Here is a 24,767-nt window from a genome sequence, read left to right as displayed (position 1 = left end):
CAGCAAGGCCTATAGGTATAGTCACTAGTGTGGCAGTACCCAAGTCAGTAAGTGAAATCCCAGCCTTGTATTGATTTTGTGTTCTGCTGATAATGAATTTGGGAATCCTCTGGGGTTCACTGAACATGCTGACACAGAGCTATGGGGTAGGCTTCTGTATTTTTCACACCAGTGAAAATAGTGTGTGACTATTGACACCCCCATTTTTGTTACAGTGATGTCTTAAAATTCAATATTTGTGTCTCCCCTTATTTAAAACAAGAGGAGGGGAGAGGTGGGGAGCAGGATGGGATTGACATGCTAGAAGGAAATGCATTCAAAAGGGTAATTTTATAAACTACCAGGCACTTGTGCTGAATAAGAAGTGAAGCCTACTGCTATTAGCTTTGGCAATAACAGGCTGCTTGGATTATTAAAGCCACTGTGAGGGAATACCTAGCAGCAGATCCTGCCAGTGAATACATAGGCTTTGGGCAGGAGATCCTTTCAATATGTAAGTGCAGGGAAACATTTTCTTTAATAAGAAAAGAAAATAAAATCTCACCACATTCAAAACAAAACTATTTTGATTTTTTTTTAAACAAGGTACTATCTATGCTCTAATATAAATGGTCCTTTTTTTCCTAAGCTAGGAGGTATACATTGCATGGTATGAAAACACCATTCCAGCATCCACTCTGGCATAATGTTTAAAATACATGCAGCAGAGAGAAAAGGAAGGGGACATGCACCAGTAAACCTGGAGGAAGGTCCCAGAGTGTCAGACACCATTACAGCCCTCTCCCTGTGAGTACAGGGAGGCACAAAACAGGAACCCTTTATGAACAACTACAACCACATTAGAAACCATTACAGAACCAACTTTAATGGTTAAAATTTAATTTTGGTACTCTGGTGATTTATATGTTGGTATTTCCTGATTCTTGCTTCTGGAAGGTAGCACTTGTAACAAAATTTGAATTTGCTCAGTATTTGCTTAGATAGTGATTTTGAAGGCCTGTGCTGCTAATCAATGTGTTAATGATTTCTCCCATGTTGTAATCCATCATTTTATCACAGCACACAATTTAGCAATTTGCTTATGGTAATTACTACAACAGCCAGAGCAGCTCTGAACACAGCTTCAGGCTATAGCTAGAGAACTGTTCTCCATGTTATTTACATTTCTTCTCTTTACCACAGGGAATCCAAAAAACACCAGGAAAAATTTACTTAGATACTAAAGATACATATCTTGCAATCAGCAAGCTTCTCTTGGTTATCACTTCAAAGGAGGTTTACAGAAAACTGAGTTCATCACCAGAATCCTCTACACTCTGAGGTGCAAATGTGACCATGAGACAGCCAGGAATTAGAGGTAAAAGGGCTTTTTTGCTCTGCTCCTTGTGCAGCAGTGAATGTGCTCAGAGATCAGGGCTGATAATCACAAGAGCAAAGGAGAACTACAGATAGCAGCTTGGCAGATAGAGCACCAGGCAGGGTTCACATTCAGGTGTTATTTTCTAGCTCCTGTTGTATTGCCTCTTTAGGCTGCTTTGACCTTTTGGAGGTTAAGAAGCAGTGCCAGAGTATCCTGCTCCATGGGAGTGTTCCTGATTGAAGGAATTTTGCCAGTGCAGTCAGCAGTGCCTGTGTGTGTGTGCACCCCACATGTTCATTGGGATAAAGATCTTCCTATTCATGCTGTAGAAATTTTACCCTCCTTTTAAACATGAGAGAGATTCTTTAGACCTGGCCACTAGTGCAGCATCCCTGTCCAGTAACCTGATGGCAGCTATAAGTCAGCCTTCAGGGTATTCTGGTGCAGCAGTGGGATTTTATTTAAGCAAGGGTGGTTGGTCTGGTGAGCCTGAGGGAGCTGCCAGGTAGGGTATGGGCACTGAGACACTCAGCTCCCTGCCATCCTGGGGGAACCCAGCAAATACCCATGTCAGTTTGGGAAATGTCATATGCTTTTCTAGATGGAGCTCTGCATCTCCAGTGAGGGCTGGGTGGGTGTTTGACAGGGCAGATGTGGCTGGAGGGCATTTGAACCTATTGCCATGTCCCTGTCCTTGCTGGGAACCTGAAGGCAATGTTGAAATTGCAGCCTGTCACAGAACAATAGTTTTCAACCTCTGTCATAATTGCCCTCTTAAAAGTAGCACAGAAGACTTTCCTGACAAAGCCATTACTGTTGAAAGGACAAAGGGAAAGTAGTTAGTCAGCTGTGTTCAGAACTGGGTTATCAAATTAGCTTCAGCCACTTTCAATTACAGAATCTCATGGTTTTGAAATGAGCTCTAAATGAGGGTCTATAATTCTTTGTCAGCAGTGAGCAAAAAGAACATAATCATCATTATTTAACAGGGGCCTGCAGTCTGGCTAGCTCCAGGAAAAGCAGAAAGGATTCAATTGGCATAAGCAAGGCAAAGATTATCAGCTGGCCAAGCTTCAGTGCATTTCTCAGTCCTGCAGCTATGGAAGTGACCTTGGGAGTCATCCAGGAGGGATTTACTCCCAGAGCCATTCCAAACTCCTAGCCAATGAAAGGTAAATACTAGAAAAATTAGAGCAGTAGGGGTTGTCCCAGGAATGCCTCATCCCACCTTAAACTGGGGCTCTGTTCTGCTGACTTCTACTCTACCTGAAGACTGTTGTTGTAACAATGGCAGTGCTAAATCCCACCTGGCTGCTGGGTGGCTGTTGGGTGTTACTGCTGCTTTGTACCACAGCAGCAAGGAGACAAAAAATTTGAGCTCATGCCAATAGAAAGAAGGTTCATTTGCAGATCAGGCAGCCTTATGGATTAAATCAGTAGCTGTTCTTCTGCATCTTGAGTCCCCCAATGCAGCAGAGACAGGGTAGCATTTTGATATGATTTCTGCTACTACCACTCTGTCCTAGTCAGGCAGAGGGTCTGGGTTCAGTAGACAAGTTTGGTCAGGGACTACTCAAACACCAGCAGTGGGTGCCAAACTTCTAGAAATGCAAGTCTGTGGGAAGCTGATACCATGCCACCCCCATCCTCACAGGACACTTGAGGAACCCATAGCCAGGCTCAAGAGAATGGTTGTCCCTGTGCAGCCTTGAACCCCAGTCAGTCTCTGGCCAAGGTGCTTGGGTGTGATCAAGTCCTTAGAGTGAGGGCACTCTGTAACCTCTAAGGCCATTTTCCAAATATAGTCCTTTAACAATACACACAAGCAACATCAATGAAATTGCCCACACTTCCTGATCTCTGAGGGAGCTGCTGATGACACCCAGATAATTTTTCAGTGCATAGGCTGGAGCAGTTACAACAATATAAATTTCAAGGACACCATTGTCATGCAGGTTTTGGTAGGGCACTAAGGGAGATTGGCAGATATCTTACCAGGTTTCATTGCATACTTCATTACATCTATGCTCTCTGTAACTTAGGCTCTGAAACCAGTTGGTTGAATTATGGTCTCTATTTTCCTCAGTGCCTCTATCTGGAAATGAGCTCTATATCTCAGGATGGCAGCTGCAAAGGTGTGAGAAGAGGAGAAACTACAGGGATGGAGTCACAGTAATCAGCATAGGACTGGTTCTGCGTGGAAGTGAGTAAGCAGGGAAGGTATTTACCCCATGCCACTGGTCTGCACTGATCCCCCCTCACACAAAGACAGCATGAGGTCATCTGTCACAGCTTGAAAGTAAATTCTGATCTGGCCTGTATCACAAGAAGCTACATAATTACTCCACCAAACGCTAGACTGAGGTGTCTGCTGAAGGAGCTTACACTAACCCTGAGGTAGTGGAGAAAGAAGCGTCACCAGACTATGAGGAGATGGTGGGGGTAGGGAAGCAATTTCTTAGCATTGTCTGGTCCATTTTCAGGAAAATTTTACAGAACAGATGGACAATCCAGAGACCATTTTTCTCCTTCTGTTCTCTGGATTTCAAAGGTCATATTTACTACCTTCTGGCTATTGGTAAGTTTGGCCCAAATATCTGGGGCAAAATTCTGCCTCTGCTGAAGTCAAAGGAGTTTTGCCATTTATTTCAACGGGTCATTGTTTCTTTAATTTTTGTTCTGTTTCTGAATCAACATTGCCCTCAGGCTTGGGAATGTATTTAGATTTACACACAGTCATGAATACAGACACAAATGAAAGCAACAAAGAAAGAAACCATTTCTTTTCAAGTCCCACAGCTTTTATTAATTTGTTCGATCCTTGTTCTGTACATTAATTTTATTTTTAACAAGGTTTCTATTCTATACAAGGTACAAAATGGGTATCTGGGGAAAACTCGGGCCATTTCACATTAGATTTGTTGTTACTGATGCTGTCAGAAATTTAGACACTGACTATCTTGTTTTCCTTGATGGTTTTATGGGGTCTATTCTGTTCTTCACCAGAAATTAAGTTGAACTGAAAATAGCCCTATAGCTGCTGAAATTGGTTTTAAGTTTTCCTTGAGAAACATCATAATATTACATATGAAAATGAAATGATTGTGAACAGCAGGAATATGGTGGTCAGTGTAGCATACAATACAATAAAAAGTTGCAAAACTGGTATCTTAATGGATGCATTGCCTGACTAAGGGTTGTAACATTTACCCTCAACTGGCTGGTCAGAATGGCAAAGTACTCTAATTTTAGATAACCAGAGCTGACAGAAAATTAGTGTTCTGATTACCCTTAGCATGTAGTCTGGGCACACTGGGCTTGGACTCTTTGGTGACCATCAGAAAAGGAGTTTCATTTGGGTGTTGAATTAAGAAGCAGGGCTGGGGTTCACTCCTGGGTTTGTTGCCAGGATCATGTGCTGCTTCAATGTCTTGGCATCAGTTCAGTGAAATGATCTGTTGCCTTCCTTGTGGTTTTTTTCTGTGTTTACACTTAGGTTTTAGACACTTTACAGAAAACAGGGAGTCTCAAGGCCTTGATTTTGCCAGGTCCACCTAGTCCTACTGTGAATCAAAGTGTTATTAAATATAGACAGTTCTATAGACATCTGTCGTGTCCCAAAGTGCTAGTTGGCTTTTGGAGAACTTGTTGTAAGCAATGTTAGTGCAAGGAAGATAGTTCTGATTTTGAATCTGAACACACTGGGGACCATTAGCAAGTCAAAACCTTCCTTCAAGGGACCTGTGAAATTGCCTGCAGTTTCTCTTTGGCTTTCAGCATAGAGAATACCACTGTGTCCCCTTGCTTCTGTGACCATTTTATATGCATGCCCTCATCTGTGGAACACAGTACATGTGCACTCACAATCTGTAAGAGGAATTAACACTTCTGTGTGCAAAAAAAAAAGGGCAGCTGGTGTGGCTGTTTTGTGTTTATACACCTCATTCACCCAAACCTCTGGTACATGTTCTAATGAAACAAGATGCTCTGAGGGAAAAGCCCATTTAGCAGAATAACAAATCCCATTAAGCTCAGTGGAGCTGGAAATCCACTGCATAATAAATTTATTCTGAATTCATGGGTTTGAACATGAACTTCCAGATCTAGACTGATACATTTTTAAGCTTGCATGCAGCTTGGCTAATGAGCTCGTTTTCCTCCAGATTCATTTTACTGATAGTTTTTCTTGCTTTCAGCTTCCACAAGAGCAGCAGTTTTATTGCTCTGTCCTCCTGCCACAGAAGGAGGGCCTCTTGTTACCCTGTTGTTGCTTGAACTGCAGGAACACTTGTGTATTTCTGTCCAAAAGTGAGGCCTCAGGATGGAAGGCACCGCACAAACCTGTCAAAAAAAGAACTGTCCATGTCCCAAAGGCCTGGCAATCTAAAGCACTCTAACACAGTTTATACATCTGTAGATCAGGGAGAGGAGAAATGTTTGGAAGTGACACAGTCAGCTGCACACAAGCCATCTTAGTCCAGGAAACAGCATGGCTGTGTATGACTTGGTACAGGGCCCACAATAACAAACCAGGAAACATTACTGATCTGGATGTAGTTCAGCATGAATGTGGCTATGAAACTTCCCTGCCAGATCTGCCATGCCCACTGCACAGTAGGAACCTACTTGGGGCCTGTCCAGTATCTCAACTTCGAACTCTGTCATGAAGAGTAGGCATATGTGCAGCACACATCAACCCTTGTCTTGCAGTGGTCTTGCTTGCGTGCTACCCTTGAGACTCAGAATAGTCAACAACTTAAAAACCCGGTAGAATTATTCTCAGCAACCTTCCTTTGAGGTATTGCTTCTGACTGATCACAGCAACTTACATGGCTTAAACAGTGAAGTCACCAAATCAAGCTACTTGAACAAAAGTTGAATTTCCATCTTGTGAAGCCAGAATGCATCCTGCAAAGCTCTTCACTGACAAGGCAGCTCAGTCAGGTTATATAATTGGCATGCTCACAAGCTTTTCATCTTTGCCTGAGAGGTACTTGAGAGGAGTGAAGTTCTCTCCTACCCTTGAAAATATCGATGAAAATCAGAGAGAGTACTTAGTGATCACAAGAAGCCAAGGGCACTCTGCCTTACCATCCACAAGGAGAGAGATTATGGGAAGTCAGTATCCCTCCCCTTAAAAAAAAAATAAAAATCAGCTGTTCTTGGTAGTATTTCCATCAAAATTATTATAGGTCCTTTGGGTCACTAATTCATACTCTACATGATATAAGAGCTCCAAATGAGGTTATTTCTTTACAGCTCATATTCAGGAATAGCTGAAATGTACTCTCTACCTCCCTATGGAATGCTGGGGGGTTTCCTGGCATTCCTGGACAAACATTGATGGTGCATTGGGCCCCTCAGCACAGTCTTTACAGTCTCCCAAGGCATCAGATGAACTCAGCCTGCTCTGCCTGACCAGGGGAGCAGATTCTGGGGCTGTTTGAGCAAGCAATGAATTTGTCCTTGTGGGCCGTGTGTGCATGCTCTTTTGAAAGGCAACAAGGGTACTGATAGCGAGCTAGAGTCTAACTTGCTGGGGTGAATCAATTCTGATGTAACTTCATGCATGTCAGTAAAACTGCACTTGGTCCAGGATCTGTACATACTGAGTACGAAGTTGAATTTCTTGCTGTCTCCTGTAAAGCAACCGAGAGGTTTTTGTGAGGACAACTGTCAAGGGCAGAGCACCAGCACCCCTGAGGAACATTGGAAGGTTAGCTGGGTGGTGTCATTGAATCTCCATTAACATTTGGGGTCAGCAAACCCTCTACAGAGTGGAAGTCCGTCAGTAGGCAGAGGAAGCATCTCTGGGCAGATCTGTAGTTGCTGGGTTCTTCTTGTTCTTTTGAGAAAATGTCAAATGCTTTGGGGCCTGGAGTTTAGATCAATACATAGCTGTTTGTTTGGGGGCTATGGCTCATTTGGTGCTGGAAGCAGGGTCAGCAGTGGTGCTGAGGGAACAGGAGGAAGTCAGGAGCGTGGAAATGAGGAAAGCAGACAGAACTTGGAGATTTAAGAGGAAATTGCTGTTTATCAGTGTATTTTGTGGGCTGGGATTTGTTTTAACCTTTAGGACAGTTTGACCAGGCTTTTTGTTTGCTTGCTCTTTTTCTCAGTTCCTTTCAGGTCTTCCTCAGCTTCTTGAAACCAAAAAGGCGTCTACAGGGTGCAAGAAATGTAATAAGAGGAGGACAATAGAGCCCATTAAAGGCTGAAAGGGGAGTTTTAAAGCAAAAAGCTGTGTGGAGGCAAGATCTGGAGTCACTGATAAGCGCAGCTGCCTGCCTCAGTGGGACAGTACTGCCCGTTGCCTCAAGCACCGCACCCAAGGCTGCCCGTGAGGAGGGCGGCAAGGAAGGCGGCCATGAGGGCAGTGAGGATGGTGGCCATGAGGGTGGTGAGGAAGGCAGCCATGAGGGCGGTGAGGAGGGCGGCCATGAGGGCAGTGAGGAGGGTGGCCATGAGGGCGGTGAGGAGGGCGGCGAGGATAGTGGCAAGGAAGGCAGCCATGAGGGCGGTGAGGAGGGCGGCCATGAGGGAGGTGAGGAGGGTGGCAAGGAAGGTGGCCATGAAGGCAGTGAGGAGGGCGGCTGTGAGGGTGGTGAGGAGGGTGGCAAGGAAGGTGGCCATGAGGGTGGTGAGGAGGGTGGCAAGGAAGGCAGCCATGAGGGCGGTGAGGATGGTGGCCATGAGGGTGGTGAGGAAGGCAGCCATGAGGGTGGTGAGAAGGGCAGTGAGGAGGGCGGCAAGGAAGGCGGCCATGAGGGCGGTGAGGAGGGCGGCCACGAGGGTGGTGAGGAGGGTGGCAATGAGGGCGGTAAGGAAGGCTGCCATGAGGGCGGTGAGAAGGGCGGCCATGAGGGCAGTGAGGATGGTGGCCATGAGGGTGGTGAGGAGGGGGGCCATGAGGGTGGTGAGGAGGGTGGCCATGAGGGCAGTGAGGAGGGCGGCAAGGAAAGCAGCCACGAGGGCGGTGAGAAGGGAGGCAGTGAGGGCGGTGAGGAGAGCGGCAAGGAAGGCGGCCATGAGGGTGGTGAGGAAGGTGGCCATGAGGGCGGTGAGGAGGGCGGCCATGAGGGTAGTGAGGAGGGCGGCAAGGAAGGTGGCCATGAGGGCGGTGAGGAGGGCGGCCATGAGGGCAGTGAGGAGGGCGGCAAGGAAGGCAGCCACGAGGGCGGTGAGGAGGGAGGCGGTGAGGGAGGTGAGGAGGGCGGCAAGGAAGGTGGCCCTGAGGGCAGTGAGGAGGGCGGCAAGGAAGGCGGCCATGAGGGCGGTGAGGAGGGTGGCCATGAGGGCGGTGAGGAGGGCGGCCATGAGGGTGGTGAGGATGGTGGCCATGAGGGTGGTGAGGAGGGCCGCCATAAGGGCGGTGTGTGCTGGGAAGGGCTCAGCTATAAGCGTGTTGGCCAGGTCCAGGGTGGGAGGTTGAACCATGGTGGAGTTGTAGGGCTGGCTGGGGCTTTCTGCTGAGCCAGGAGCAGGTGTGAAGCTTCCTGGTGTGGAGGCGGCAGCTGACCCGAGGGTTTGTTGGTGCTCAGGTGGCTTTGGTGACATCTGCGGGCAGCAGCAGCAGCGCTGGGCCAGGGCTGCATTCAGCTACCCTGAAGCTGGCACTCTGGGTAAGTAATTTTCCCCTCTGGCTGTTTATCTCGCATGAGAGGAAAAGCCAAGTGCAATTTGCTCAGCAAATTAACAAGCTTCCATGTGCTCCTTGGTGGATTTCTGTCTGAGGTCCAGGGGATGTTTGCTGGGTGACAGCAGTTGGTGGGGTGACCCACGTGGAGCGTGGCTGTGCCTGGTGTCTCGTCATCTGCCTAGTGGCTGCTTCCATCACCCAGGAAAATTTCCTGCACCTTTTCAGTATGTTAATGTTGTTTAGTTGCTGTTTTATCTCCTGGGCTTAGCTACACCAAACTGAGAAACTGAGTTAGAGCAGCTTGTGGGGATGGAAGGGAGTTGCTGGTGGAGCATTTTTGCACATCTATTTGGCAGAAAATATAAATTAATTATTAAATACAAGGGGGAAAAAAGTCAATAGACAGTATTTCTGCTGTGATGCAATTCTGCTTGGTCAAATAGCTTGTTGAGTCATGGGATTATTTTGGTTGGGAAAGACCTATAAGATCAAGTCCAGCTGTTGACCCAACACTGCCAGGTCTGCCACTAAACCATGTCCATTAGTACCACATCTACACGTCTTTTAAATATCCTCAGGGATGGCAACTCAGCCACCTCCTTGGGCATCCTGTTTCAGTGCCTGAAAAGCCTTTCAGTGAAGAAATTTTTCCTGTTACCTAATCTAAACCTCCCCTAGCACAACTTGAAGAGGAAGAACATGCCAGGTGGTATTTTAGTTGTGTTCCTGTGCCTCAGCCTTAGCTCCACAGTTTGGTTTCATGAATTTAAAATGGTTATTAAATAAGGAGAGTTTTTGTTCTACTAGTGCTGTAGGTTCAGGGTGATTCCTGAATATCACAGCTGAGTACTTCTGTGCTGGAGTCACATAAACATTTAAGATGAAGTTATGTTAACCTTCTGTATTTTTGTCTTTAGCAAGAGCTAGTTCATTGTTCCAGGCAGCCTCAAAGTTACAGCAGAGCACTGATGCCTGTGAAATTTAATATTCCTAAAAATGACATTTCCTAGTGCCCATAAAGTTCACTGCACCCTGTTGTCTAGTGTCTATGCACTTCTGCTACTTGGCAGTTTCCAAGTTGCCATTTTAAATAGTAACTATTATCAGTCTCCAAACCAGTTAAGGTGCATTTTATTGCTTATTGAAAAGATGGAAGTTTCATGGAGACTATTTCTTCTTGTGCATGAGAGATTCACAGACTTCTTTGATCATGGATATTAAAATTGGAATTGAACTCTTTCATATTTCTGAATGTATAAAACAAAGGCAAACTCTCTTAGGTTGTACTTAGAGCTTTACAGTAAGAGACTCAGCAGCTCTTCTTAAGTTTCATAGGAGCATCAGTTGATTATTTTTGATTTTTAAAAGCATTGAAAAGCGTGTATGTGCTTTAAGAGTTGTTCACTCTTGACTTTTTTTTATAAATAGCATGAAGCATTTTTTCTGCTAAGGCAAAGTTCAAAGGGGTAAAAGCACCTTTCTTTTTTCTGTGTGCATTTTTGTGTAGTAGCTTCTCAAAGGACACTCCTAAAATAAAACTGTTTACAGTAACCTCAGATAAAAACATTTCACTTCTAAGATTGAGCATTACATTTTCACATCTTGCACTTCAGCTCTGATGTGCTTTGCTCTCATATTTTGCCCAGAGGCTTGGTTATTGTTCCATTACTAATACAAATGGAGGAGCTCTTGTTTCAATTCAGGCTCTCCAAGTAAACTCTCTTCAAGTCATCAAAGTCTAGCTTTAATGTTACTCTAATTTTAATCTCCAGCTATAACTTTCTTGCTTTTTCCACTTACTGTTTTAAATTTGTTTCCTGTTCACCCTTTTAGAGCTTGATTGTAATGGCATTTTTCCCTTTTCTTGCTCTCCCTGCTTGCCATCATTCTTGCCACCCTTGCAGTGGTGTATATTGCTTGAATTCTCTGCAGTCCAGCTTTAACCCTGGGGGCTGCACAAGTGTGTTGAAGACAGATGTAAGAGGGCAGCAGACAGCAATACTCAAGAGGACAGTGTCATTTATAATACTGGTTAGATTTATTGCCAGGTACTACAAACTAGTGTATGCATTGACTGAGTCCAGTTCCTCGCCTGCCAAATTTGTAATTAATGTCAGCAATTGCTTTCGTGGTTCATCTGCTTGTTCAGTGTTTCAGTACTGCTCATTGTTTCAAAAGCTGCCCCACTGCTCTCCTAAATAATATGAAGAAATGTTTCCCTGCAGTGGATGCAAATGAACAGAGTGCTGCTTCTGACAGAAATTTCATAACAGTAGCAAAAATGAAATAGTTTCTTCACAGTAAACTTAGACTTTCTGCTTGGCATGTCTGTACAATTTTACTGTAGCATACATACATACATATATGTAACATACAAATCACAGTTCTGATGAGTAATCATTGAGGGCATTCAGTGCTGTTGCAGTATCTTCTTGGTTTTAATTAGAATATGAATTGGATTAACTGCTTTGGTATATGTCTGAGTCTATTGAAGTGAAAGTATAATTTTCCTAATGGAGTTTTATTCTGTGACTGCACTGCTAATGACCTGTTCACCCTGCTTCCTAGGAATGGCCCAATGAAAGGTTTGACTTTGAAAAAGTGATTAATAAGAAGTATTGAAGGAATTAGTTTTTTTTTCTGGTGAGTTGATAAGTAGTAATGTGCATTTGGTAAATATTAGAGTTCTGATCCAAAGGATTTGCTAGACAGAAGTATCTCATCAAAAGGTGGCATTTGGTTCTCACTGATTTCTTTGATACTTAAGCTTGTGTTTCCACTTAAGCAGGTACAGCAAGTAGTATATTCTGAACAGGGAGTAAAACCTGTATGCCAGTGTTTGACTGGATCACATTCATAACCCAGCATGTGAGTCTACTTTTGAATATACCTTTGGCAGTTTAAAGGTTGTCTCTTGACAAAATTTAATGGGTGAATAACTAACATAAGGTTAGGTTCTTGGTAGACTGACTTGTACTGAATAGTATATGCTTCATAGAATAGCCCCACTGAAGTAACAGACTATCAAAAACATATTAGTAACATTATTGGAATCTGTCCCATTATTGTTGGCTGACTGAGAATATCAATACTCCCCATGCCTAATCTGAATTAACCAGTATATATAGATTTTAAAGGCATCTGTTTCTGCAAGAATCAGGGAATAGGCCTTTATGGCACAATGGCATAATTCTTCCTCTCAATCCAACTGTTGTGACCTAAGTGAAGTTATAGTAGTCCAAATTAGTCATTGATGTATGGAATGGAAGCTGCAGAACTACTGGAGGGAACTTTCTTCCTGCTGCTATATCATCAGAGAACTGTTTCATCTGCCTCCCCTGCCATGACATACAATGTTTTCAAAAGGATTCAAACCTGCAGGCAACTTCTGCGCTCGTCTCTAGTGCTTAAAATGCGAGATGTAAATCAGCTCAGGGCAATTACAAGCATTGCCAGGGGCACTGCAGGCACATGACTGAATGCTTGTAGGCAAGAACATACCCTGCATTGAATGTCCATGGAGTTCTGTAGTGGTGGTGTTTCTGTCCTGCTTTAAATCTGTGTGTGTACATGTGGAAATTTCTGTGTTGTCTGTGCAGTGAGGAAGGAAAGTCTTGCTGATAATTGCAAGCTCTGTATCAGGGCCCCTCATGAGTAAAATAAAATGTAAAGTAGCTCAGTGGGGCATCCAAGTCTGAGTTAACTGTTTTTGTGTCTGTTGTTTTGAAGTGTGCCTGCAAAACATGGTTCTAAGTATCTCTAACAAGAATTTATGTACTGCCATGTCAGGCTGGCATAGAGAAGGCTTTTGTTGCTGTCTCATAAATGCATTCTATGTTTGGAGGAGGTGGCATATTTTGAAGACCTGAATACCAGATTTCTAGGAACACCATATCTAAATGTTTGAGGAGCCACTAGACAGATGAGGCAAGCTGCCAAAAGAAGGGGAAGGGCAAGGGCTTGTGTTACTACAGAGTCAGCCAGGGAAAAGATGAGTGTACTGTAATTCTGTTGAGAATCCAAACTTCTGCTGAGTAATTCCCTGAAGAAACATAAAACCTTCTGCATTATGGTTTGATCCACTTCCAGCAGCGAAGCCCTGCATCAGAGTTTCACAGAAAACAAGTAACCAGACTGTTAACAGGAATCATTTGGGAGTTAGGTAGTTTACATCTTTGAAACCCAATGGGGCAAAAGTGCTCCTGAGTGAGCCAGGAGCATCTCTAGCAGTCCTCTGTATTTCCACGGAACAGTGACCTGCTACTGGTCATCCCACAGTCTGAGCTCTCTATTGTCCAGTTTTACTCACAATTAACCTAAATATGCTGATCTGAACAGAAGAGAGAGCCCTGAATGGAAGTAAGCACAGATCTGGACTAATTTATTCCTGTACCTGTGGCCCCAGGGGTTTTTACTCCAGTTGCAGATAGCCAGAGCAGTGAGATTGCTGTGTGGGTCCCTGAGCATGGATTTTTGGTGGGTATGTGGCATAAAAACCACTAAGTAGCTTTTTCATTGTAGCTGTGATGCTGCCAATTTTTTTGTGAGCGATTGTCTGGAGTTGCTTCTCTGCATCCATGCTGCAAAGAAATGGCCCTTAGCAGTGTCCTTCCTCCTGCAGCAGGGAACATGTATGCCAGTGTATCTGAGCAGAAAACTGAACCTATGCATTTCCTCCTGGGAAGCTGTTGTACCATATGTTTATGAGCTATTCAAATAGCCTGCCTGCCTTCTACTGCCTATTTTTAATGTGCTTTAAAGCAAAAAGCAAATGTTGTTTTTGTTCTTTTTTTACTTTTTTTTCCTTGGGCTTTGTTTTTCTATGGACTGGTGTCATGTTTTTTGATTTGCCCATGTGAAGTACATGGAGGAAAGGAGTTCCTGGACCTAATAAGCTTTTATCCCAAACTAAAAATAAAAAGCAGTTAAACCTTCCCTGTGAGATTAGATTAGATTATGAGCTCAGTGGCTAGAGATGCTCTTCTTCATCTTTTTTGCTAGAAAGGCATTGCTTGGTCAGTGGCATGGCTTTTAGGATTGCTACAACACAAATGAACAGTGGTGAATAATGTCACCAGCTTTTCTTATTTTTCCCTGTGCCCAAACAGAGGTACCAGTACCAGTATATCTGCAAAAGGCAGGGTGCTAGAGTGGATTAATTCAACCCTGGGAAAACAAACAAAAATAACAAAGAAGCCCTACAACTTCATTACATCCAGATGCAACTGAACAGGAATGGTTTTGTGCTTTTTTTTTTCCCCAGAGGTTTATTAAACTTAGAAAAAATATAGTATATATTGAAGGAGGATATGCTGTGCACATATAATTATTGGCCTTAAATGCTCTCTCTGGGCACAGCTGAGGAAAAGGAAGAAACACACAGTGAGGTGAAACACATAAAACAGCAAGACCTCTCCCAGACACTCAGAAAATTGATATTGTGGAAATGTGGGACCTTTGCAGATTTTGGGATAAGCAGTGGCTGCAATGGTTAAGGACTTAGCAAAAAAACCCTTTTAGCCTGGGAAGTAAATCTGTTCTAGTGGCTTTTAGGCTTTTATTCTGCTTGCCTGTTTTCAGTAACCATCTTTGCCTGAAGATAAAGACAGCTTGAAATTCAACATGAGCTTAGGGGCCTCTGCATGTCACAGCAGTTTCCACAGTCCTGCTGTTCAGCCAGTCCTGTGATATGCAAGTCTTAATGCACACTTCAGGTTGATGTTTCCTGACTTAACCCAGCATAGGATCCCTGATGCTCATAGTGAATGAGCAGAGATGGGATTTAGTCAGCAAAGGCAACTCATCCAGAATTAGGAATGGTAAAGGTGCAGATAATTCACAGTTTTAAGCATCTCTCTGGGCACACCACACTATACACATGTCAAACGTGCCATGCCCAGTAATTTCAGAAATGAGTGAACCTTGTTTAGTGTTGTTCTATCAGGGAAACATTGTACATAATTAACAAATTAAAAACACTGGGGTAAATGATGCTACTGAGAATTCCTACCCAGCAGTGATGGCTCAGTGTGCTGGGCACAAGGAAAACAGCCTGGCCTGGAAGAACCTCCAGCCAAACCATGGATGCCAAATACAAAATTCTTTGGTAATAGTTGGATTGGGTGCTGCAGCAGCCTGTCTATTAAATGTGTCTTGCAGATGTCCCAGGAAAAGAGGGACCTAGAGAAGAGCAAAGCTAATGCTTGTACATGCCAAGCCTCTTTTTGCACAGTTACTGTTAGGTAGAAATGCTTGTGCAGGAGGAGGAGATGGCTCTGCTTTTCACTGACATAACGTTCTCTCTGTATTTCTGTATATATGTGTCTAGGGTTTTTTATTATATATATAAGTTAGAGGTAGTAATTATGCTGTGCAAAAGAAGAATCCTAACTAATGAATGAAGAATGAGCTCTAGGTGAGCTAATTAAAAACCTGCTCTCTTTATTACTTAGCAAGGTAATCTAAGTCAACCTCTGACTCTAAAGATTTTCACTATACAGCAAAGAAAATTAATCACCTGTTAAAAATATTTCCTTTAATTCTTCACCATGGCAAAAGAGTATTGGCTCACAGTGGATTTTGGAAGAAAAAAAAAAGGCAGCTGTGATTGTTTCTTTTATTAGTTTTTTTTTTAAAACTTGACTGTATGATTGTTAGAAAGAAACACACTGCATATTGATTCCTGTGTGAGTACCTGCAAGTCTGGAGTGCTTCACACTGAATAACTTGCATCTAGGACAAGTGTTTTGCATGTACACTTCTCCTCATGAGTCCAGTGCTTCTGATAAAAACTCCTCTCAATTTTATCTTAACTTACTGTTTTTCTGGTAGTCTAAGAAACTATTTCAGATTTTATGTTAATTTATACTTATGTTTTGATAATGGTCCTGACTGGGTAATGTGGGGAAAGAATGGAGCAGTAGTTTTCTAGAAATATTCATGCTTTTTAGACATTCCACTGATGAATGAAATAGATCTTAATTTAAAAAAATTACTGTGCACCAACACATGTGAACCAAATGGTACAGATATTGCAATATTTGAAGTCTCTTCTGCAGTGTAGCTGATGACTTGGATTTAGTAAGGTCTAAGGTAGCTGTTTGGGTCCTGCTTCTGTAGTGAAAGGATATACAAGAAAATAAATCTCCCCTATGACTAAGATGACTCCTTGTGGAAACAGGCATTACCCTTTAAAAGTCTGTAGGATTTTAGTCAAGTTTTCTCTAGCTGTAAATCTGTCCCAGGGTGTTTCCTGTGTGCTGAAAGGGGTTCGCCATTGGGATTTTTTTGTTTGATTGTGCTGTGTTTAATAATTTATTTACATTTTATGTACCTATCGGACATGCTAGATTATCTTGAATTATTAAACTTAATTTCATTTATTCCTGCAGGCTAGGAATATCTGTATCAAATCTGAAGTGTGGTGTGTTTGATCTGGTGGGAACATGGATGTGGTAATATATTGCAATGCCACTAGAACTTCTGAATAAACCAATGATTCTGCTGTTCTCTTGTTTTATGAATAACGTGTATTTTCATGCAATGCTGGTAGAAAGGATGATAATCTCAAAATGTACTCAGCATTGTGTGATACAACAGTAGTCCACTGGATTTTTTAATCTGTATTTCTGAAGTTAACTTGGTCCTGATTACACAAAAGCTTGTATGTGTGCAGAACATGATTCACTGATTGCAAGTACTGTGCTTGCTATAGATGACTCTTCTGGCAAACCCTTGCTTCTGAAAAGTGATGTTTTTCTTTGGCTTATAGTTAGTAACCTCTCAGGGTGTTGGTTGTGTCTTGGTGAATAATACAGCTGCAGCCTCACATTGAGAAAATACCTCCTCTCCTTTTTATTGTGTAAATGGTGATATGATCCATGTCCTGTGTGAATTATGCTCCTTAAACAGTCAAAGGAGATAGCATGCTTAGCTATGGTGGGCAAGAAAGCCTGTACAGAGAGCAAAGAACTGGCTCAGATCTCGTCAGTTAGTGAAATAATGATTATTTTACCTGTAAGTAACTGGTCATGACAAGTGGAGAGATGCCAGGTAACAATGGAAACAGAGGCCTGGCTACAGTGGCTCCTGTCATTATCATCCTATCCTCCTATAGGTGATCATGGGCACCAGGTCTCACGTGCCATCAGCAGCGTGGTGGTCTGCAGTTCCCATGGGAGTTCAAGAGCACCCTGCCTCTTCTTGAGAGCTTATGGTCCTCTGAAATGAAACCTTCCATTTAGGTAGGATAGAAGAGGGAGTGGAAATAATTTGGTGTACAGTAGGAGAAGATGTGTTGCTTAGGATTTTTTTTTACATATTCATTTGTTCAATTAAGACCTTCCAGAATTCCAGGTACTTTTTGCAAGCATAAGCTTCCCAGAGAGCTATTTTGAGAAGGCTATAAAACACTTCTGGAGAAGGAGGAACAGCTAAGTACAGAAGTGTAGACTAGAAAGGCAGAACTTTATTGAAGAGGCCCAAATTAGTAACTTAAAAATTCATTGAAGCCTACAGTTATTAAATTCTGCAGAGAACAGAATCTCCCAGTCCAGCTGACATTTCAGTACTTTATCTTCGTTTTGTGGCTCAGGTGAGCTTTTTCTAACCTTCACAAAACAGTGACTTCATTCAACTTCTTACTTCTGACCAAATCCAGATTAAAATAATGCACCTTTGTAGAGTTCTTGCATCCATTTTATGTATCAATTGGTTGATTAAGAAAGGAAGAGTAGTAAAAATACTCTAAATTGTAAGCCTGTCCCTGGCTGTGTCAACTGATGATCATTGTTGTCAACTTCTTTTTTTGGCAAGGTGGTAAGCACTTCATCTTGGCTGTATTCTAATTGCAAATTAATCTGTTGCAAAACAATAATTCTTTTATATTATTAAAGGCAATGAAAAAAGCAAAAAGGAAATTCTCATACCAAAAAGTTAGTGCTAGCTAGAACAGAATAGTCCATTTATGTGGAAAAGGGCATGGATTTTGCCAAAAATTTGATGTAGAATCAAACTGGAAAGAGGGAGAGAGCAAAGCGGAAAGGAGATGATGAAATGAACGATGGTTTTGAAGCTCTCTGTTTTTTCAGCACAATTCATACCTGCAGCCTGACTTGCCAAGTGATGATTTGCAGTCATATTAGCTGGCTTCTAAATTATTCTCAAGTTCCAGGGATTTCAGTATTCCATACGATTGTACTGCATTAATGCTGTAGAAATGTTGTAGTTTACTACTAATGACATTATGGTACTGTTTCAGTCATGTAGTAGATTTAGTTTTGGACTTTAACTGGTCATCCATTTTAATTACCAACTAATAATGGTGTAATGGTGTCCCTGCTGGCTTTGTTTTCTGATTCCATGCTAGAATATTCCAAAAGGCTATTAGCAAGCGATTTGGTCTTTTAACAGAGCAGAGGGTAAAAAGTTGAACAGACAAAAGCCATGTTCTAAAGCAGTAAGAGCTGTGTAGGTTGTTCTTGTTTCTCTCTCCTGAGACGTGGGTTCCATGTCACAGCAAAGGCTGGAACAGAATTTTGAAGTCCAAAGCTTTAGAGAAATAATTCTTTTCCAAGCTCTGTGTGCAAACCAAGATCTGCCCTGCCAGTACTCCATGGGTAGACTTGGTCATCTTACTGAATGCTTCTTAAACAGTAGCTGCCATTTTTAGAGCAACAAGAACCTAGTTAACAAGAATGACACTTTAAAAAAAAAAAAAAAAAAAAAAAAAAAAAAAAAAAAAAAGAGGTTAAACTTTGGCTTTGGCATTGGCATTATACTAACTGCATAGTTAACGTGCTACTTTGATCTTCAGCACCAGTCTGTGTGCAGGGTGGCCTATGCATTGCAAATTTGATCATCTTTAAAGATTCTGTGTATTCCTTCCTGCTTTTAAGAGCTAATGACCCTCTGAAATGAAAGTTTTCATATTTACACTTTTTGGATAACTCTGTTGTCTTTGGGAAACTCATCTTTATGAAGAATGGTCCTTGCATGAACTGTTGTAGATCCTATATGTATAAAATATGTAGATCTATTTAGCAATCAATTATCTGTACCAAAAAGCCCCATTCTTACATGGATTTGTGCTACTATATTTTTATTTCATCCTTTATTATTAAGGATACTGCTCCTGTGAAAGTAAGAGAAGAATGCAGTGACAGAGTCCCCTTCATGACTTGAGTGGCCCAGATGGGAGGGTGTCCTTAGTACACAGCATAAAGCACAAAGATGATCTTGCAAGGGATTTGTTTGTACAGACTGTGGAGAGAAGAGATGATAAAGTTTCAAGCAATTGAAATTTTCTTAGTCAGCATAGAAGGCTTTATGAAAGTGACTTCTGATGAATCAAAGAGCTGAATCACTGAAAATTTTACTTAGCCCAAGAACTTAATTTGTATCTTGACAAGGAAGTAAACTCTTATGAGAAGAACAGCTGCATTTGATATTAATTGTCATGTTTTGATCTGCTTATGGTATGGGATACTGTAACATATCCTGAGTCCTTCATCAAAGTTGGACATGACACAGGCTGCTGCCAAGAGGCAGCTCCTGCTTTCTCTGAAGCAGTGCCAAACTCCTTAGTGCTAGTGCTGTACTGATGTTAAGACTTGTGAAAAAGCTTACAGCAGTTAACTCTGAACACCTTTAGTATTATCTTCATGTTGAAATCAGATCACAGATGCCCAGTCATGATTGGTTCTGAGTGCCTGTAATATAAATTTATTTTATTTAGGGTTTGAATTTTATTTATTTATTTCCCAGGGGAAGCTGGATCTGTGTGCTCAGCAGATGCTCAGCTTCTGTCAGGGACTAAGCCCTAATTAGTTCATATTCCCTTTTCTCTGTGTATTCTCTGAATGTTTTTCTAGTGCGGATGAAGCTCTTGAATTTAAATACACTTGTAAGATGGAAGCATCTGAAAATGTGCTTTTTAAAATTCAGTTACTATGTGAATCAGCACTAATCTTTGAGAATAAAATTAGATTTTTCAAGAGAAAACGGGTCTGCAGTCATTCAGCAGATTTGTGTTCCTTCACAAATCCAGACAAATTTAGACACTGGTAGACTGGGTATAATGCTACCCAAATCTAGTAAGGAGTTAAATATGCAATAAAGACACATGAAGTGTTGGCAGGAAACTTGTTAATCTTTTGGGTTGACCTCAGAATAAAAAACTGGCTCAATAGCTTCAAATCATTAGGCAAATATAGAAGAAACTAATATAGGAACCATCCTGGAGTATCTCAATGTATTCTTGGGGCCAAACTCTGTCATCCAGCATAGCTGTGCCCAAGCTGTTTCTCCTCTGTGATCAGCTCAGTGCAAATGACTGTGAAGAGCTTTGATCGAGGGCCCAGATGCCCTCACTGAATTTGAAGTCCAAGCACAACAAAAAGGCCCTCTGAGCCCCCAGAGCACTCTGCAGTCTGAGTGCTTGGTGCTTCTCTAGTAGAGTTTTGAGGTCTCCTGTTCCTCTTTTCTTGTTTCAAAAGATTGAGGTTCTGTTTTGGATTCATCAGTGTGTCCTGGCTAGTTAAAATATAGAGTTTATAAAATATTTAGCCATGTGAAATGTAACACTTGGTGCCTTTTCTTAACTGCCACATGAAGTCAGATAAAGTGTCAAGTTGGAAGGAGCCTGTGCTACACTTGTGATAAAAGTACAAGTGTAGTGGGAATGAACTGAACTTGTGAAAGGAGACCCTCTTAGAAAGTCATCTAAGTATCCAAAAAAAAACAAATCCAAGGGCTGCTGCTTTGCTGACAGACATGATTGCAGCCTTTTACTGGGGTAAAAACAGCCAAATGAGGACAGGCTGTGGGGAACACAGACTGGCAAAGAGGGTGACAAATCTGCTTGCTGTGGTCTAATAACATTGTTCCTGTCATATGAAAGATAATGAGCTGCTCTGAGAAATGAGCAACTGTCAGAGAAGACTTTTAGCAGGGGGTAGAGAGGCAAGTCCCTCGACTGCCTTCCTGTTGCAGAGCAGGGGAAGGTGCTGAATGCTGCCTGAATTCAGAAGTCAACATGTTCCTTATCTTTTTATTGAAGTGTTAAACAGATCACCATTTCTCATTTGCCAATGTACATTCATACACTGCTTCATTTCAGATGATGCAAATGGAATAATAGCCCCTGGGTTCAGTCAGCTGACCTGCTGGTGTGAGAAAAGAGGGTGGCTCTGTTATTCTCTAGTGCTGTGCAGGGATTTTCTGTGTCCCTGTAAAAAAAGTCCTTTACGTAATCCCCTCTAGTAATTAATTTTCCATGTTTCTTAACTTAAAAGCAGTGGGAAATAGTAAGCAAAGTGTATATTCTGGACCATGTGTGATTTTAAAATAAGTTGGGGAAAAAGCTTTCAAAGCCACGGTCTCGGCAGCCGTATTTTGAAGAGATGTGGCTGTTACCTGTGGAGCTGCTGTTGTTTTACAGGGCTTAGCAGTCAACAAATGAAGTCAGTTTTCTGTGGCTGGCAGTACTGAGGCCTCTAGAAATGACTCTAACAGGTAGCAGTTTCTGATGGACTGAGGGATATGCCATTAGGAAAACAGCAAAATTCCCACCTAACTTCACTCTGTGTATTCCTGCCCTTGCTGAATATATTTGGTACCAGTCCTGCACTTGCAGAGGGGTTAGACTTTGCAAACAATGAGCAGAGAAGTTCCTTTGACTCACAAATCCAAAGTCAAAATAACCTGTGAACAATTATTTGCACTAGTGGTAAATATTAAATTAGATGTAGGAGCATCTGAGCTTCATGTAGACCTTTAAACTGACCTGTTAGCTTAAAAAGCTTACTTACTGCACACTTTTTGTACTGAAATAATGAACACAGAAAAAGTTTAGTATTTCATAGGAAGTACACCTGTTTACTTACATAGAAAGTTATTTGCTTTAATGAAATCTGAGAGAAGAGCCTCTTACAAAATTTCAATAAACTTGGTTTATTCAAAAGACTAAGGATTTAACCTGTTTGTGATACAAAATTAAAAGCCTGAGCTCACCCAACCAAGAAAGGTTTGATGAGTCAGTTGGAAAGAGTTTCTTGGAGTTCATAATACAGTATAAGCAGGGTTGGTAAGAGGGAAGCCACTTTTCATAAGGATTGAAATCAGAAGAGAGAGTTTAAAGCAGTGTAGGCTTTAATTCAAGACCATTGAAGAGCAGCTGTGATACAGAGCACATCCCAGTTTGTTGGTGTAGTCTGATCAGTAGCAGATACTGCAGCAGTGCAGGGAATTTCTCCCTTTCCACTTGGTTTGTTGGCTGATCACCTTTGGGATGGCAGTATCCTGCAAAGTTTGTATTAAATGGTGAAACAAAAAATGGAGGTGTTAAATTAAAGAAACAAACAAAAAAAAAAAAACCCCAAAACCCCCCCCACCCCAAACAAACCCAGTATTTAAACTGGGCCAGATTTATCTGAAATGAGCAGAGGTGTGAATCTTAAACTAAAGGTTGAGGCTAAAGCTGGAAAGGTACAAATGACAAAAATAATGCCCTCTCCTCTTCTCCTTTTAATTTCTCCAAGTGGTATCTGTATGTGGCAAGCAGGTCAGGAAAAAAGGGCATGAATTCTGTATTCAGACAGGCATGGAGGTGCTGGCACACAGCTTGCAGTGCTGGGGGTGAGGCAGGACTCTGTGATGTTTTATCCACTGACAAAGTCTCTACTTCACTACAGTGGCTTGTGGCTTCTGTATTGCTTTCCTGGAGCCATTCTGGATGAGATTCAAAGCTTGATGTGGATTTGGCAGTGTGGCAAAACAGCTGTCACCTGCAGGAATCTGTCAGTCCTAGATACTAGAAGTATCTTTTGAAATTGCTTTTGTAATTGCTCTGCTGTTTCGTTGAACAGATGTGCAGAATAGAACTACTGAAGAGTCTCTTAAATTAGGTTGATAAATGCACAACCAAAGAACTAGATTTAAAACCACTGGGACAGTCTTTAAAAACATGACAAAATCAGTGTTGAGTCTAATCCTTCAGTCTGAGCGTTCTAGAAGGATCAAGTCTGTGTTCCTTTATGGGGGAATTACTCTATAACACTGAAATAGTTGCTCTGGAAAGAGCTCTTTTACTTTTGAAGTAGAGAAGAAGGTGGTTAGCACATCTAGGAGTGAGTAAGGTTGATTATTAGGGTGATGTTTGGCCTCTGCCCTGTGTGGAAATACAGTCCAGGGTAGTGGCAGTGGGAATGAGTCAGCCATGTTGCAGCAAATGATGCAACTGCTCAGAGGGAGAGGAAAAAACACATGTGAAAAAGTTGTATATACTGAGTTTCAGTATGTGCTTGCAGCATTGCACTTTTAATAGTATTCTCCTTCCTCTAAATGTATCCTCTGAAGATATTTGTCTTCTGCTTGGAAAAATTACCACACATTCTGTATATGTATCTTTAAAGTATAATAGCTTGATACCTTGGGCTATAATAATGTCTTTTTCTTTGGAACACCCTTTGCTATCTAAAATATACAAGTTAGCAGGGAGAAGCTTTGGGGTTTTGGTTTTATGAACTTGCTGCCTGGCACCTCACATGAAACTCTTAATTTCTTTGGTTATAAAGCAAAGGCTGAGATGCAAAAAAATGGCTTCTGGGCAGATGTTGTGCAAAATAAAGTCGTAGTTTAGGGATTCGTTCTCAGCTCAGTACTCAAGGCTTGAGTCTGATTGCTCAGATGCAGAAAACATTGTGTGCCTCATAAGAGCAGTGAATGGGAACTTTCACATGACAAAGGATGTGTTTGCTGTCTGCTTGCCCCATTCATAGTTTTGTTATTTTGCAAACACATTCATTTCTCTGATTCCTGTTCCCCTGAAATCTGGAGCATGAAAATACATGACCTATTGTTTTTGATGCCTACTGTGCTCTGTAAACAGTGGTGAAAGGCAGAGTAGATGTGACCTTTTCAGGCTGCTGAATAGCTCTGTATGTTGCAGTGTCCTGGAAACTTTAAAATCCTATTTAATGTGAAGATCACAGGTCATTCACATCCCTAATGAGAGTGGGAGGTTTTCCATCTTACTGTACTTGTTTTGGTCCTCAGCCTGCAAGCTGGGTTACAGCATGGAGCTGAAACACAAAGAAACAGCCTGTGAAAATAAGCAGTGATCAATGATTCTCCTGGTAGATCTTGGCCCATAGTTGTGTTTTCTTGGGATTTGCTTAGTTCGAGTGGGTTTACAGCACAGCACTGCCCTTTCTTGGAGCCTCCAGCAAGTTTCTGAGCCCAGTGTCAGTCTGTTGTCTTCTCAGTGGGGAAGTGGCTCCTTGAATGAATATCTCTTAGCCTGACTTTGTAGATGCATTGAGTTTACAGTTCACATCTCAAGTAGCAAAAGGTGCTCAAATTGTGCAGTATTTTTATGGCATTATCCTGAACTCCTCTGAGGAAACAAGTGATGCCCTTTTGGCCCTCTTTGCTATCAGTGCATCAAATGCTGTCTTGCCTTCTTGTAAGACTTTTATCTCTATGTGGAGACCCAAGGAGACAGCAAACAACCAAACTCCATGTTGTGTCAAAGGGCTAATGCTGTATTTAGATTGTCCCTACGTGTTCACAGGCCACATTGGCAGATCCACAGTTAGAAATCTTCCAAAAATGTACTCTTAGGGTTCCTTTCATTCATCTGGAATTTGCTGCTCATCCTTTGGAAATAAAAGGGATAAAATGAAGGTGCTTTCAAAGATCCATTGCTAGGATATGCTGTGGGCCTGATTCAGGCATCAAAACTACTTTACTACACTTTCCAGGAGTTAT

At 42.0% G+C, this 24,767-nt stretch overlaps 1 protein-coding gene and 1 long non-coding RNA gene across 3 annotated transcripts; both read left to right on the top strand.

The window, feature by feature from the left end:
- The first annotated feature begins 1,187 nt into the window (after window positions 1–1,187).
- Window positions 1,188–7,743, top strand: LOC139804282 (uncharacterized). Of its 2 annotated transcripts, none has more exons than XR_011729318.1 (3): window positions 1,188–1,357; window positions 3,447–3,567; window positions 7,501–7,743. It is a non-coding gene; the product is annotated as an uncharacterized lncRNA (long non-coding RNA). The 2 variants fall into 2 exon arrangements; XR_011729319.1 differs by lacking the exon at window positions 7,501–7,743 and adding an exon at window positions 7,008–7,140.
- LOC139804238 (uncharacterized) lies at window positions 7,743–8,833 on the top strand. Its single transcript, XM_071761249.1, has 2 exons — window positions 7,743–7,784; window positions 7,841–8,833. The coding sequence occupies exons 1-2, from the start codon at window positions 7,743–7,745 to the stop codon at window positions 8,831–8,833; spliced, it is 1,035 nt and encodes a 344-aa protein (XP_071617350.1).
- The last annotated feature ends 15,934 nt before the right edge of the window (window positions 8,834–24,767 follow it).

Source organism: Heliangelus exortis, chromosome 17 (genome assembly GCF_036169615.1).
Source record: "Heliangelus exortis chromosome 17, bHelExo1.hap1, whole genome shotgun sequence".
NCBI lineage: Eukaryota > Metazoa > Chordata > Aves > Apodiformes > Trochilidae > Heliangelus > Heliangelus exortis.
The sequence above is the reverse complement of the archived record's forward strand: the minus strand, read 5'-3'. Positions and strand labels throughout refer to the sequence as shown.

What these genes read in the sequence shown, in the direction of transcription:
- LOC139804238 (XM_071761249.1), top strand. Translation starts at nt 7,743, where the DNA reads ATGGTGGCCATGAGGGTGGTGAGGAAGGCAGCCATGAGGGCG. An exon ending in GGAAGGCAGCCATGAGGGCG is followed by an intron (nt 7,785 to 7,840) that starts GTGAGGAGGGCG and finishes GGCGGTGAGGAG; the next exon opens with GGCGGCGAGGATAGTGGCAA.